Genomic DNA, 17,210 nt, shown 5'->3' on the forward strand with positions numbered 1-17,210 from the left:
GCTTTACTGTGTCATTCACTTCATTGCAGTGGTCTGGAACCAAACCTGCAATATCTCCAAGCTATGCCTACAACCCTGCACAATCCAAAAGATGAGAGTGGAGAGATTTTTTTAAAACGAGATAATAGAAAAAGAAAGGTGCAGAGAAAGACAGAGGGAGAAAGGTAGAGATTTCAAGTTGAAACTTTATGACTACCTTATTAAACTTTATCCTTCCCTTAACTCACAAAAGAAAATTTTTCTTTCTATAGCAAATAAGATAAGCTCAGCAAAGGAAGGTTTTCAGTACAATCTCTACACGTTTGAATACAACTTTCCTGTCCCTAGGTGATTACTTTTGCCCATTATCACTGGATCTTGCAATGGCAAAGAGGAAGCAGCAATTATTGGTTCCAAAATCACCTCTAATAAAATGATATGTAAATACAGTGATGTTTCTAGACAAACAAAAAGTCTATTAGAGAAATAAATACATCCTTACACTTTCTTAAAGTACAGACAATACTTAAAGATCATATTAAGTAATATATTAAAAACACTAAAAGTAGTTTTTGTATCCTCCATTATAAGAAGCTTGACAGAGATTTTTTTGATTCCCTAGATCTTCCTATTTAGCAGGAAGGAACTTCTTGTCCTTCTCTGCTATGTTTTTAGTAGAGCAGAAGCCAAAAAACTCGGCACTGTTTACTTCCTTATTTGTCCAACAAATCATCATCAATGAGGTCAGAAGCAAACTGAACAACCCTGAAAGGAATGTTTATTAACTAACAGGGTTCCAGGCCAGTTTAGGAGAGCCCATAGTATTAATAGTACAAAAACTATGATGTAGCTGTAAGTTTCAGGAAGCAACTACCAATTTCTCTAAACTTGGTTCCTTTCTAGAGCCAAAGGATAAATTAAGTCTCTGTAGATATCAAAGCTGCACAAGATTTTATCAGTTAATCTTAACCAACTGAGTAAGTATGTCACTAAAGAGAGCTTTAAAATTTAACTGTTTTTAGCCTATTAATTGTATAGAGTTGCCTGTGGCTGTTTCACTTTCCCTTAATATTAAAGGCCTTAATCATAAATACTTGAAACAAAACAAAAAAGCCCTAAAATTCCCTATTCCTCCCTCATCCTATGAGGTTAAAAAAAAATACAGAATTCACTCCTAGAAATGGCATACATACATATATACTTTTACTGGTAGCATTTTAAAGGTTTGGTAAGAGATTAGTTTTCATATGTGTTTTATTTGTTTATACTCCAAAATAATACTCAATTTCAAACATACCAATCATTTATTTGCAAGTATCATCATCAATCAAGTAAGCACTAACAATGTACAAGGCTTAGAAGCAGATTTGTCATATTTTAAAAAGTGGAGCTCAAAGCAATTCATTTTAAGTTAACTTTAACTCAAAGAAGGCAGTACGGGTCTGGTTTTTTTAAAGTTACCCAATAGCTGATAAATATGAGTACCTAATAATAGATGATGATAACAGTGATAAAATGAAAATAATGAAAGCAAACCACTGAAAAATCTATTATTTCTTATTTCTTTCTATAAAGGATGCACCAAATTCAATTCCTCAAGTTTTATATTGTACAGCTATTCTGTTCTTTGTCACTATGAAAGTTACTGTGAAGATTAAAAAAAAAAAAAGTCATACTATAAGCAACAGAGACCCTTTTTATTTTAAATAATAAAACACACCAGACCTTAAATATTCAAATGTTACCCTCCAAAGCTACTACCCTAGGAGATTAATATACATGTTCAAATATTCACATTTCCAGATTACAGGCCACACAAGAAAATTGGCAATTATATGGCATTTACACCACAAGGAAGTTATTTTCAATATAAATCTCTTTGTTCATTATATATAATTGTTTAGTTATAACATTTTTAATTATCTAGCCCCCCTTCTCAAAGTTACACTGTTAATGAATACTGGATATCAATATCAAAATAGTATTTCTAATATGATTTAATGCTAGTTAATGTTATCATTTGTAAGTGCATGGTTTCCCAAGATGACAACTTAAATTTATATGTGAGTTCAACTACATTTCATTTTTTTAGTCTCATTACATCATGGATCTATCTTACATGAAAGAAGTCCCTAATCCAAAGAGCTAACAATCTTTGAGTAAAAAAAAAAAAATTAGAGTAATAACTGGCATAAGCCTATATTCTTTTTGATAAACAGTTTCCTGTATGTACTTGAAATTAACCTAATAACCAATCTAAGTTTCATACCATTTACAGCTTTTTCAATCAACTCTTCGCAAGCATCAAAATCACCCTTCAATACCAGCTTGTCATGAATATCTGTTAACATGGGATGTTCCAGGGCAATCTTGGTTTTCTTTTGTAGTGACTCAAAAGCTTCTGTATAGTTGTGTTGTCTAAAGTGTTTTAGGCAAAGGCGAATAGCTTCCTGTTCACGGTACTACTAGAACACAAGAGTAAGTATGGAAAGAAGAGATTTGGTTAGATGATACTGTAGGAAATAGTAACAACAGTAAAAATAACTAAGCTACACTGAGCATTTATTAATACTATGTGCCAAGCAGTGTACTAACCTGATTCATTAGGTATCATTATTTGGCTCGTTTAAAGAGCAAAACTAAAGCTTGGCCTGTTGCAATAATTTGCCCAAGGTCACAAAGTATGTAGCCAAAAGTGATTAAACCAAACCTAATTCCAGAGCCTCAACTTTGAAGAAAAGAAGCAGAATATCTATTTCTTAAACTCCACTTAAGATTGTAAAAATTATTACTCCCATAGCATCTATTAATCCCATTACAATGCAGGTACTGAGAGCACAAAAAGACATTAAATAATCCACATAAATTATATTATGCTCTCTACTTTTGGTTTTTAAAAAAAATATTATTTGAATGACAAGTATTACCAAGTATACGAGTATTTCAAATTTACAAACAGGTATTATGACTCAAAAATCATCAAAAAGAGACTAAATTTAATCATTTTCTTTTGTTTTTTTTTTTTGTTGTTTGTTTGTTTGTTTGAGACAGGGTCTTGCTCTGTCTCCCAGGCTGGAGTGCAGTGGCACAATCTCAGCTCACTGCAACCCCCACCTACCTCTGGGGTTCAAGCAATTCTTCTGCCTCAGTCTCCTGAGTAGCTGAGGTTACAGGCATGACTTACCACGCCCAGCTTATTTTTGTATTTTTAGTAGACATGGGGTTTTACCATGTTGGTCAGAATAGTCTCGAACTCCTGACCTCATGATCCACCTGCTGAGGCCTCCCAAAGTGCTGGGATTACAGGCATGAGCCATTGTGCCCAGCCCAATTTAATTGTTTTCTAAACCTGAACTACCTTATCTATTAAGCAGCTATAAATTAGACAACATCTCAATTAACTGGAATCCAAAAGGTAGGCACTTAATTTATTAAAATTTTCCCCTAATAGGATGGATGCCAAAAATACAATCTTATAAAAGGGATTTAAAAAAAAAATCTCAACTTCAAAAATATGTTCTGGGATTACCTCAAAAATCCTAAGTATACCACTACACAAACAGACGACATGGAAACCTACATGATAATCAAACAACAATGATTTCTTTATAAGCATTATTACCCTTTAATAAGGCAAGAACATAAAGTAATGAGTTTAGGAAGATGTATAAGATTTGAAACACAAATCAGTGATTCTATAGCTATTTTTACATGAATAGTTTCTTACTCTTGGCCTCTAAAAAAGATTTATCTACATAACTACTATGTAACAACATATACTATAGTTATATTAAACAGCAATATATTTTAACCCTGTTGATTACTTTAGGAGTTTAAATTACATCCACATCTTAAATTTTCCATTAGGGTGCAAAACTATCCCACCAAAAACTATGTTTTAAGTATTTATATCAATACAAGCAAAAAAACAAAATTCAGAGTCAAATGGAAATAATAATATAAAACCAGACTCTGGAGTCCAATTGCCTGAGTTCATATATTGGCTCATACACTTTACAACTGTGTGACCCTAGGCAAACTATTTAATCTCTCTGTGCTTCATTTCTTCATCTATAAACTAATGAGGATAATCACTGTACCTGTCTCATAAGAGTGATAATGACTAAATGAGTGATTTGCTTAAAAGCTGGCAGACTGGAAGTGCTTAATTAAATGTTAGCTTATTATTATTATTATTATTATTTTAAATATTTTTAATTATTCTCAATGAAGACAAGAGATTGACACCACTCTCCTTTTATAGGCATTAAAGTCAGGATTTAAAATACAGTCCTACCTTGCTATACCAGTTGAGACAGGGTTGTACTACATCAGGATCATCAATGCCACTAAGTTCAACATACCAGATGCTAAAGTTAAAGCTGGGTCCCCAGGACAAGAGTGGAACTTTAAGAAGAAAAAAACAGAAAGAAGAAGAAAAATATTAATTAACACAGTTCAAATAAAACTTCAGCAAAGTAAAAATCACTATTCAACCTTATAAGGATTCACTGAACACATTTTCTGGGCATCTTTTACATGACTAGCATGGTGCTAAGGCTAAAATAGTAAAACGAAACAGATGACCCACTCCAACATAAGATTTCCTTAGTTAATAAAAACACTGTAAGATAAATTCAAAATGTTCATATGTCTACCCCCAAATAAATGCCACCAGAATTAGATGATTTAACAGGTAAATTTTACCAAACGTACAAGCAGCAAAAAATTACTTTAGAATTTAGCCTACACCAGAACACTGAAAGAGACTGAAAGTTCAATTATGTATCAGTGGCATAACCCTAAATCCAATGAAGAAGAAAAAAGACTTAAGGCCAATCTCAGCTATTAATACATATTTAATCACAAATTAAAGGGGGAAAAGTTGCAAAAAGTTCAATCAGATTTTCACTGTAATCAAACAGATCTCATTCCAGGAATGGAAAAATGGTGGTTTAAGAAATAATAGAAGCTATATTAATGTAATTTACCACCTTAACAAAATAAAAGAAAAAACACATTTGATGACTTTAATACATTATTTTTTTAACTCCTAAATATATAAGCAATATAAGGCAATAGGAAATCTCCTTACCTAGATTTTTTAAAAAGCATCAAAAACCTTAAAAATCAAACCTAATGGAAAAATACTAAGTATTCCCACTCAAGTCAGAACAAGACAAAGAGGTCTAATATCTCTACTATTTGACATTAATCAGAGGTCTCAGGCAGTGCAATAAGAAAAAAAACAAACAAGAAAGGCAAATTATAATTTAAAAATGACCTATCTAAAAAAATTCAAGAGGGCCGGGAGCAGTAGCTCATGCCTGTAATCCCAGCATTTTGAGAGACCAAGGCAGGAGGATCACTTGAGGCCAGGAACTCAAAACCAGCCTGGCCAACACAGTGAAACTCCGTCTCTACTAAAAATAGAAAAAATTTGTCAGGGATGGTAGTGCGTGCCTGTAATCCCAGCTACTCAGGAGGCTGTGGCAAGAGAATTGCTTGAACCCAGGAGGCGGAGGTTGCAGGGAGCCGCGATCATGCCACTGCACTCTAGCCTGGGCAACAGAATAAGACTGTCTCAAAGGAAAAAAAAAAGAGATTCAGGCCGGGCGTGGTGGCTCACACTTGTAATCCCAGTACTTTGGGAGGCTGAGGCGGGTGGATCATAAGGTCAAGAGATCAAGACCATCTAGGCCAACATGGTGAAACCCCGTCTCTACTAAAAAATACAAAAATTAGCTGAGTGTGGTGGCACGCGCCTGTAGTCCCAGCTACTCAGGAGGCTGAGGCAGGAGAATTGCTTGAACCCAGGAGGCAGAGGTTGTAGTGAGCAGAGATCGCATCACTGCACTCCAGCCTGGCACCTGGTGGCAGAGTGAGACTCTGTCTCAAAAAAAAAAAAAAAAGGAGATTCAATTGAAAAAAAATTTTTTTTAAGTTTGTAAACAAGGTAAACACACAAAAATCAACTCTTCCTATACTTACAATAACCAATTAGAAAATATAACTCAAAAAATCCTATTTATAAAGGAAAAAGAAGCTGAAAATGTCTCAGAATAGACCAAATATGCAATATTTAGAAGAAAATATAAAATTTTAGTGAATAATTGAATAAATGAAAGAATATACTATGTTCGTATATAGGAAAACTCAATGTTGTAAACATGTAGTTTTCTCCAATTAATTATAAATTTTACATCATGTCAATCAAAATCCCAATGGTATATATTCTTTCCGGAGGTCCCATGTAGTCAAAACTATGTTTTTTAAATAACAACACTAGTTATTTTTCAAAATAACTATTTTTCATAATAACATAATAAACGTTTTTCTAGCCTTTTAATAATACCAACATTGCATTAACAGTACAAAAGGCCGGGCGCGGTGGCTCAAGCCTGTAATCCCAGCACTTTGGGAGGCCGAGGCGGGTGGATCACGAGGTCAAGAGATCGAGACCATCCTGGTCGACATGGTGAAACCCCGTCTCTACTAATACAAAAAATTAGCTGGGCACGGTGGCGCGTGCCTGTAATCCCAGCTACTCAGGAGGCTGAGGCAGGAGAATTGCCTGAACCCAGGAGGCGGAGGTTGCGGTGAGCCGAGATCGCGCCATTGCACTCCAGCCTGGGTATCAAGAGCGAAACTCCGTCTCAAAAAAAAAAAAAAAAAAAAAAAAAAAACAAAACAGTACAAAAGCAATGGTAAGCAAAACTTTTAGCACCTTGGTACCTAACTAATGGTACCAAAAAGTACTAGTAGCGCTCAGTAAGTGCAAATTGCACTGTACTCCTCACCACCAAACACTGGCAGAATTAAAAAAGAGAGAGAGAGAGAGAGAATTCATTTTTACTGAAGGCAGAGAAAAACTTAATTTTATTAAACTCCCATCATTAAGTACACATCTTTCCAATATCCTTTGCGACAAAATGAGAATTTCATATGAAGCATTTTTTGTGGTGTACCAATGCATAACGGTTATCTCAAGGAAGGGAATTGTACAATTATTTAAGTTGTGAGTTTAAAAAACAACTTATTTTTCATGAGATGCCATTTTATTCTTGAAAGAAAAACAGACAAGCTATGATTATTTAGATTTGGGTATTTGCCAAACATTTACATGTCATTTCAAGGAAAACAATTAATGATTATTTGCTGTCAAGGATAAAAATCAAGCTTTCAAGAGAAAAATTAGAATTTTGGAAGATAGGTACCCACCACTGTGAGCTTAACTGATTCCCAATACTTAGATTTTTTAAATGAAATTGGATATAATATCAATAAATGTGATTTTAAAAATATATACAATGAATTGTTTCAACATTTGGGAGATCTGTATAATTCAGTGAACCACTTTTTCTAAATGACCAATGAATATTATAAAATCACACCTGGGTAAGAAGTCCAAGATAGAATGTAATATCAATAAATGTGATTTAAAAAATATATATAATGAAGTGTTTCAACATTTGGGAGATCTGTATAATTCAGTGAACCACTTTTTCTAAATGACCAATGAATGTTACAAAATCACACCTGGGTAAAAAGTCCAAGATAGACTAATGAATTTTAATGTAACAATAGATTCACTGATACAGTTTCACAATCAATAATGCAACTATCTTTAAGAAACAAACATTTGTACAGTTTTGATGAAGCATCAAAACAGAATATCCACAATAGCTGATACCAGGCTTAATGATTTCCAATATCCGACTGAATAAAGAAGATATATTGGGTCCGATACCTTTTTTGTCATCTAAAACAGGGGTCCCAAATCCCCACACCCAAACCTGTACCAGTCCATGGCCTGTTAGGAACCAGGCTGCACGGCAGGTGGTGAGCGGCTGGTGAGGGAGCATTATCGCTTGAGCTCTGCCTCCTGTCAGATCAGCGCTGGCATTAGATTCTCAAAGGAGCAGAAATGCTACTGTGAACTGTGCATGCAAGGGATCTAGGCTGCACACTCCTTATGAGAATCTAATCCTTGATATCTGAGATGGAAAAGTTTCATCCCAAAACCATCTCTCTGCCACACCCTGCCCCCACTTCGGGGTCCATAGAAAAACTGTCTTCCACAAAACTGTTCACTGGTGCCAAAAAGGTTGGGGACTACTGATCTAAAGGAAGCTGTGTGAATAAAAACACAGGCAGCAGCAACCAGCCACGAGGATGTACAAAAGACTCCTGGGATATTTAATATGCCTTTCAGTTTATGCATGTAAACAACACACATTTCAAAAAGTTTTACTATTAAATGATCATTATTTTAGTGTTTATTTCTTTATGTAGCAGCATCATTTAAAAGTTTATCTACTAAATAATAAAGTAATAATCATCAAGTAGTATAAGAGTCAAAGTAAAATATGATTCTAAATTCAAAAAGCACCAAGAATATAGTTTGTATGTGTAACCAGACATAAAATATTAGAGATTTCCAGGTCCAAGTCTCACTAAGAATTTATTTATTGGCCCTGGTACAGTGGCTTGTGTCTGTAATCCCAACACTTTGGGAGTCTGAAGCAAGACAATCACTTGAGCCCAGGAGTTCAAGACCAGCCTGGCAACATACTGAGACCCTATCTCTACAAAAAAATTAAAAATTAGCTGGGCATGATAGTATGTGCCTATAGTTCTGGCTAATTGGGAGGCTAGACAGAAGGAACACTTGAGCCCAGGAGTTCAATGTTACAGTGAGCTATGATCGCACTACTAAATTCTAGCCTGAGAGACATAAGATCCTGTCTCTTAAAAAACAAAACAAAAACCTTTTAAACATTTGCAGTGAAATTTATTCTGCTACCGAATGGTCCAATAAAAATATTCCTAGAATAAAATTAGTTACAATTTTTAACACCTTTAAAGAATACCTTTAGAGGAAGGAGGTAAATTATGAAGTCATCTCACCAAAGGGCATCATATATTACAGATGAATAAACAATATAATTAATTTTCAACAGACTAAAAGGGTATGTAAAAAATGAGCAGAATGATGTACACTCACTTCAAATTCCAATGATTTCTGATAGCATTAACAACACTAATAATGCGCATTAGACATACCATATATAAGAAATCTAAAAATGAATTAGAGTCCCAGGCACATGTTCTTTGCTCCCTGATAAAAGATGGCTCCTTCTTCAAATAAAAGAATTAGAAACTCCTAATACATATCCCAAGGCTAGCAGTTTGTATTCTAGGATTCCGCCACCAGTTTTCTCCATAGGACAAGCAGACATGAAAATAATCAACATCCCTGCGTGTCATCTCTTTCCTAAAATGGCCAGCCTAGGCAAGGCAGCATACGCATACTTAGTTTCTACAAAAAATTGTTTTTAAAATTAGCCAGATGTGGTGATGTGTACTGTACTCCTAGCTACTATGGAGGCTGAGGCAGGAAGATAATCTTTGCCCAGGAACTGGAGGTTGCAATGAGCTATGACTGTGCCACCTGAACAAGTGAGCAAGACCCTGACTCTAAAAAAAAAAATGTTCTAAGAGATCCTAAAAATTCAAGATTATTCTGAAAGACTGCATCTACTATTCTACTACAGATTTAATGACATCAAATATACTTAGCACAGTAACTGGCACATACTAAGTGTTCGATAAATGTTAACTGTTATTATCTATTATTACTATATTAATTTTCCTCTTAATAGTATACTTTAAAATGTCACTTTCCCACATGCTCTCCTAAAGGGCTCCCTGGACTTAATACCGAGACTTCATGCTCAGAATGCACGCTGCATCCAGCCAGAGCTAAAGCTGCTCTCTGAAGTCCCCACAATCATCCAGGCTGCAGCTGACTCCTTTACAAAAATCCACATCTTTCCATTTACCAAAAACAAAGACCTCCCCTGAATCTTTCCAAGAACCTGTTATCTCCTTTTGCCCTCACCTACCCCTACTGATTTCCTCATACAGCCATTATTGTGGCTATTAATCAGAACATAAACCCTTTGAGCCATCTGTAACCAATACCCTCATCCCATTCTATTTTATGTTTACTTTCCTCTGATCTAATCTCCTGCTGAGGTTTCCCTTCCCAAACCTTTAACTTGCCCTCTGGAATCCAGTCTCCCAATTAATAACTCACCTCTGTTATGAAATTTTCCTTTTACCTCTACGTGTTACCTAAAACCAAGCTTCTTTCTAAAGCCAACTCTCCTTCTACACTAAGTCCCATCAAAGTCCCTAAAATACTACATGTAAGAAGGCATGTAAACACAAGCTTTATAAATATAAGTATAAAAATGTAAAAAACAGATATCTAAAATGAAATATTTTCTTCCATAAATGTACTCCTAAATTAAAAACACAGGTCCACAAACTAGAACAGAACTCAGGAAAATATCCAATATAGCATTAACATCCTCATTTTACACAAAAGGTAGCTTAAGAAAGGAAAGTAAAATTTACCTGAAGGAAGGCAGTCCAATGATATCAGTTCAGCTTTGCTGGTACTCTGAATTATCCACAACAGATCTTAAAACTTAACCCCTGCCACACAGTAGAAATGTGGGCTATTTTCCTTGTTAACAATTTATGACCAAACTTACTTCAATTTGCATTAAGCAAAACTTAATGAATAATCTATATTCATCATAAATGAAAATTATTATAGTTACATGTCAATAAACAATTTGGAGATTATCTGCCATTGTGTTAGCCTTGCTTCTGTTGCCCTCCATTACTACGAATTGAAGGCTGACTAAATTTAGAAATTGTGCCATTTAAACATTAACTTGATTTTTAAATAAAGCAAGAGCTATCAAACATGTCACTATAGAACATAGATGTAAAGTATTCAAAGACATTCTTTTTTTCTTTTAAGACAAATTCTAACAATTTACCCCAACCAAATAAACGTCTCTGCTAAATTACCACCAAAAGAGAGCGATACATCATTCAAGTCCTTTACTGGAATAACTTTTGAAGAAAATATGACAAACTAAAAATACTGATCTAACATATGTCCTTTTAGTTCCATTATTTTCCTTGTATTACTTTCAAAAAAAAAGTTCTTAAGAGAATGCTGGGAAAGGTTTGGAAAACAAACACACTGCTGACTGGTATTAACATCTTTTAAGAGAAAAGTAAGACATACTTAGTTATCTAAATATTAATATCCTGGATAGAAAATGAGCTAAAAAGTGTCTACTATTATTTAGAAAACTCCAACTGAAATTTTCCCTAAATACTGTAAAACTAAACCTAGGTCAAGTAAAAGACATCATTATACCCTATAATTAAAAGACTGATGGGAGAAATTGGTGGCTGTTGGTAAAAGGGTAAAAAGTTTCATTTAAACAGGAAGAATAAGTTCTGGAGATCTACTGTACAGCATGGTGACTATAGTAATAATAACTAAAAATTGCTCAGAGAGTGGATCTTAAATGTTCTCACCACAAAAATATAGCAAGTATGTGAGGTGAGGGGTATGTTAATTCGCTTTATTTAATAATTTCACAATGTACTCATATGTCAAAAAACATCATGTTGTAAACCATAAATATATATAATTATTATATGTCAATTATACCTTAATAAAGCTGGGGGAAATTTTTAAGCGCACATATCCACATACTCGGCAAAACAAAAAAAAAAAAACGGCTTTTAGGAACTGCTAAGTCTAAGTATTGATGAAAACAGTACTCAGTACAAAAGAAGAAATAACTGAAAGTTAAATTTATTTTTAAAATTTGCTTGCTCATAAATTCTTATAAAAAAACAGAATATAGGTTTTTATTAATAACTATTTATTGTAACAACAGAAATTATAATTACTACAAAACAAAGTGACATATTGGAATCCAATTGTTCCAAAAACAGTTTCTGTATATACGCAGTCCTTCTTAAGACCGCAAATATTCTTTTGCCCAAGAGAACTATGTGAGTCCCACTGTTTAGTGGCAACTCTTGATAGATTGGCAAACAATGATTTGTTTGTTCAAAAAGAGTAATTATTCTCCCAAATCAAAATGTGAAATCTTGCTTTTATCATTATTCCTTAAGGTATCTAGCTCACTTTAATTCCTACTTTAATATATTTTGAAAAGTATGTGCCATAGTTATAAATTAGAAAATTTAAGTCTTCAACTTTCCTACCTTCTAAATAATAAATCCTTTTTTTTGTTTTGTTTTGTTTTGTTTTTATAGAGATGGGGTGTCACCATGTTGGCCAGGCTGGTCTCGAACTCCTGACCTCAGGTGATCTACCCATCTCAGCCTCCCAAAGTGCTGGGATTACAGGTGTGAGCCATAAATCCTAAAGGAAATGAAATCATGTGAAAAATAATGACTTTTGAGAATGCATTATACTTTTTTTTTTATCAGTCTCCATAGAGACTGTCAAAAATTGCCAATGCCGACTATATTGCAAGTCGTCATGGTGGGGTACTGGGAAAAGTTTTCAATTAGCAATAATCGTGCCTCGGATAAATCTCACTGGCTACGATACTGCCACTGTGCAAAGCTGCATTATATTTTCTTAAGCTAAAATACTTGCTAAATAAATACATGCCTTAAGGTATTATTTTTGTTCGTTTTGGGGGGGGGTAATTATTTTTGAAACAGTGATTTGCAACCTATTGATGGGTCATGAAATCAATTTAATGGGTTTGACCAGCAAAAAAAAAAAAGAAAGAAATACAAAAGAACATAACAGGTTATAACCATAATATACTACCTTAAGGATTTCATCAGTATTTGGTTTTAGAATATTATTGTTTTAGTATAAGTGATAAACTTTCCATAAAATTAAGGTAATCAAATCACTAGATCCCATAAAATCTAAGAAAACTTTCAAATGGGAAAACATTTGGAAAAGATTTCCACTTAAAATAACTGCCACTTGGTAATGGATTTATATAAAGCAGAAGTCAGTGCACTTCTCCTGTAAAGGGCCAAAGAGTAAATTTAGGGTGCTCTATGAGCTATGTGGTCTCTTGTAACTCAAGTCTACTTCTGCAGCACAAAAGGAGACATAGACATTATGTAAACAAACCAGTGCAGCAATGTTCCCATAAAATTTTATTTAAAAAAACGAGAGGCCTGCAGGATTTGGTCTATGGGCTATATAGTTTGCTGAATGATGATATCAAGAATTTGTTTCAATTCCAGAATGCTAAAACCTTACCTATTTTAATGAATCGACAAGGAAACATCTGTTCATCAATTTTATGCTTCAAGGTGAATGTTTCTTTGTTATAATCATTCTTTAAGCCACTGTGGGAAAAAAATAAGGCTATTAAATCTGACTTCATAATTTAGAAAATGCACTAGAATGCAAATTAATGTCATATTCAGGTTTTAAGTTTAATCCAATGCTCAAAATTTATGACCAAGACAATATAAATGAGTAGTTGCACACAGGCATATAGGTCAAAACTGGTACATTCAAATCAACAGTTTTATTAATGGATTCTCTCAATTATATGAGGATTAATAAAAAATGGTCAGTATTATAAAGAATGTAGCTACAGTGTATGGAAATGTGTAACAGGGCCTAGTGTTCTGAAAGGATAACTGAACACAGCATAAAATTTTCAAATGGTAAGAAGGAAATTCGAAAACAATTCACACTCAAATCTGACAAGTTAAACAAAATCAAGTATTAGAATTTGCCAAAGAATTTAGTTATTTAATTCCGACTGAGATGTCAATGTTTCCTTTATAGTTGAACAAATTTTCAAAGCCAAGCTTACTCTGCTGGTTTAATAGCATCTGCTTTATCCTGAATAAAAATAAACTCATATCACCTCTCTATTTAAACAACTAGGACTGACACAAAGATCTATGGGAAAGTCACTTACCATCAGGTTGCTTTATATTTTCTGAAATATTTTCATGACATATCAATTACAGTATAGAATATTTGCTTATATAAAATATTATGTTAATGGACCATACCATTTTACAAATATAAATATACATACGTGTGTGTGTGTGTGTGTATTTTTTTAGATAAAGTCTCCTTGTGTCACCCAGGCTGGAGTGCAGCAGCGTGATCTCGGCTCACCACAACCTCCACCTCCAGGTTCAAGTGATTCTCCTGTCTCAGCCTCCCAAGTAGTTGGGACTACAGGCGCCCCCCACCATGCCCAGCTAATTTTTGTATTCTTAGTAGACACAGGGTTTCACTATGTTGGTCAGGCTGGTCTTGAACTCCTGACCTTGTGATCTACCTGCCTTGGCCTCCCAAAGTGCTAGGATTATAGGCATGAGCCACTGCGCCTGGCCATCACAAATATATTCTGAATCTCCATGGTTTCATTTGTCCATTCCATTAGCTATCTGACTTTTCATTTGCTGGGTGGCAAATTAACATCTTCATTCCCAGTGGTCTAATATTATTAAAACTCAAATTTACTGAGATCCTTCCAAGTGACAAGCACTGTGCTTGGTGTAGTCAGGCATCTTTCAATTTATGGAAGATTTCTCTTTTTAGTCTCCAACTTACAATAAACCACTACAATACTGCTTCTGGAACAGGGCAATTAATCTTAGTGTTTTGGATAAAGTCTGTATTTTTTTATAGCAAAGATTGTAACAAAAAATTTTATTAAAGCTGAAAATATTTCTAAAGTCATTAACAGCTCAGAAAGGAGGAAACAAAAAAAAGTTTAATTCTTCTTTGGTAAAAATATTAACTAGGGTCTGGTCTGGTGGTTTAAAAAAAAAGAGAAAGCTAACTCAAGCCACAGTATTAAACTAAGGCATTAGGAATAGAATAGAAGGAATACTCATTTCTCCTATAAAAGAAAAACCAAACCATGCAGATTAGCTACAAAGAGACTAAGACTACGTTTTGTTTAGAAGACAACTTTCTTACCCATAACCATAACTCACCTGGACAACAGCTCTGTCATATTTTCTTCATTCATTCCACCAAAGACTTTAAATTTTTTCAAATTGCAAACATGAGTTTTCTCATATTTTCCAAATGTGATATTCTGAACTATAGCAGGCCTTTCCAGTTTTAGAATCAAGTACTAAAAAAAAGAAACAACCAAATTATATCCTCTTCTGTTTAAAACAAATTTAAACAATTTAAAAACTATTTCCAGTTAACAGAAGACTGTATAAGGTCCATCTTTGTCCATCCTGTACTAGATTTTCTTTTTTTTAAAAAAAAGCTATATAATAGTACATAACAGCCTTAAGAAGATTATCCCACCATAACCACTTTTCACTCCAGTAGATCCCAGAAACTACATTATCCCCAACACTGTAGGTGAAGGGGAAAAAACAGAACTAGTGAGATAAATTCTAATCACGAAATGGTATTCAATAAAAGATATAACCAGACTATGCAAAACCAAATAAAACAAGATTACAATATAAAAATAGCAATTACATATTCCTATGGACTCTACTTCAATAACTAAATCAATGTTTGAAACCAGCTCTAAAATGTTTAGATCTAGAAGCAAACAAAGATTTACTAATCAAACCTGCCAAGTTTATGAATTTAAAACCCCAATCTACTCTAGGTATGTCTAATGTAACTTGTTTTCCTACCACCTAGTAGATAAAATGGATCAGTTATATAGAGAACAATTTATATTATGCAGACTGTTCTCGATTTTAAAAATTAAGAAGAAAATTACCACTGCTTGAACACATGCTGGAAAAGCTATTCAGAAAAACAATTCAGATGTTTTGTTGGAGAGACGTCATACTTCATGACAATGGATAATATAGATGATAAAGATGATAAGAATAAACCTGCTGGTCCTGCCTCTTATCACACACAAAAATGAATTCAAGATAGATCAAAACTGATCCAACACCATTAGGACTGAAGACGACCTGGTCGGGCGCAGTAGCTCACACCTGTAATCCCAGCACTTTGGGAGGCCGAGGCGGGCAGAACACGAGGTCAGAAGTTTGAGACCAGCCGGGCCAACATGGTGAAACCCCATCTCTACTAAAAACACAAAAATTAGCCAAGTGTGGTGGCGGGCACCTGTAATCCCAGCTACTCAGGAGGCTGAGGCAGGAGAACTGCTTGAACCCCAGAGGCAGAGGTTACAGTGAGCAAGATTGCACCACTACCCTCCAGCTTGGGTGACGGAGCAAGACTGTCTCGGGGGGAAAAAAGATTGAAGATTGAAGTGTGAGTGCTAAAACTTTAAATAACTCAGACAAAAACTTAGGGCAAATCTTCATGACTTCAGATTTGGCAATGGATTCTTAGATATGATAGCAAAAGTACAAACAAAATAAAATAAAATTGGATTTCGTCGAAACTAAAACTTTAGTATCAAAGGATACCATCAAGAAAGTGAAAAGAATAGAATGGGAGAAAATATTTGCAAATCATTTATCTGTTAAGAGTCTAGTATCGAGAGAGAGAGAGAGAGAGAGAGAGGGAGGGAGAGAGAGAGAGAGAGAGAGAGAGAGAGAGAGAGAGAGAGAGAGAGAGAGTATTTAAACCCTTACAGTTATATTTAAATATATATATATACATATATATATATATATTTAAACCCTTACAGTTTAACAACAAAATGACAAACAATCCAATTTAAAAATAGACAAAGGACCTGAATAGCCCTTTCTCCAAAGAAAGTAAACAAATGGCCAAGAGACACATGAAAAGATGATGAACATTATCAGTCACCAGGAAAATGTAAACAAAACCACAAAATACTGCATCACATTCACTAGCATGGCAATAATAATAATAATTTAAAAATGCAAAACAAGTGCTGACAAAGAAGTAAGGCAACTGGAACTGTCATGCATTGCTGGCAGGAATGTAAAATGGTACACATACTGTTGGAAATCATTTGGCAGTGCCTCAAAAAGTTAACCATAGAATTACTACATGACCAAGAACTTCCATTCCTAGGTATAAACCCAAATGAAGTGAAAAAAAGGTATTCGCACAAACAGTTGTACATGAATGTTCACAGGGGTACTATTCACAATAACCAAAAGGTAGAAGCAACCCAAATGTCCGTCAACTGATGAATGGCCAAACTACAGTATTTCCATGCAACGTAGTATTCCGCCATAAGAAGGAATGCATACCCAAACACACTACAACCTGGATTAACCTCAAAAACATATTAACTGAAAGTAGTCAGATATAAAAGGTATCTGACTCACCCAGAACAAGTAAATGCATAGAGGCATGAAGCAGATTAGTGGTTGTCAAAAGCTGGGCTGAGATTGAAAAGAAGATACTCCTTACTAGGTATGAAGTTTCTTTGTGG

General features: G+C 34.4%; 1 protein-coding gene and 1 non-coding gene across 4 annotated transcripts in view; both read right to left on the bottom strand.

Moving 5' to 3' along the window:
* Positions 1 to 17,210, bottom strand: part of MKLN1 (muskelin 1) — a 411,699-nt gene that overhangs the window by 105,955 nt on the left and 288,534 nt on the right. For all 3 annotated transcript variants that reach the window (XM_064373441.1, XM_064373440.1, XM_021673780.2), the window contains 4 exons: positions 14,836 to 14,978; positions 13,124 to 13,212; positions 4,277 to 4,386; positions 2,249 to 2,441 (listed from right to left, as the gene is read on the bottom strand). In XM_064373441.1, coding sequence (XP_064229511.1) covers positions 2,249 to 2,441; positions 4,277 to 4,386; positions 13,124 to 13,212; positions 14,836 to 14,978 — 535 coding nt within the window. The remainder of the gene's footprint in view (positions 1 to 2,248; positions 2,442 to 4,276; positions 4,387 to 13,123; positions 13,213 to 14,835; positions 14,979 to 17,210) is intronic.
* LOC135274585 (U4 spliceosomal RNA) lies at positions 12,322 to 12,462 on the bottom strand. Its single transcript, XR_010342375.1, has one exon. It is a non-coding gene; the product is annotated as a U4 spliceosomal RNA (small nuclear RNA).

This window comes from Aotus nancymaae, unplaced genomic scaffold, assembly GCF_030222135.1.
Source record: "Aotus nancymaae isolate 86718 unplaced genomic scaffold, 86718_ANA_hifiasm-v0.15.2.pri h1tg000002l, whole genome shotgun sequence".
Lineage (NCBI taxonomy): Eukaryota > Metazoa > Chordata > Mammalia > Primates > Aotidae > Aotus > Aotus nancymaae.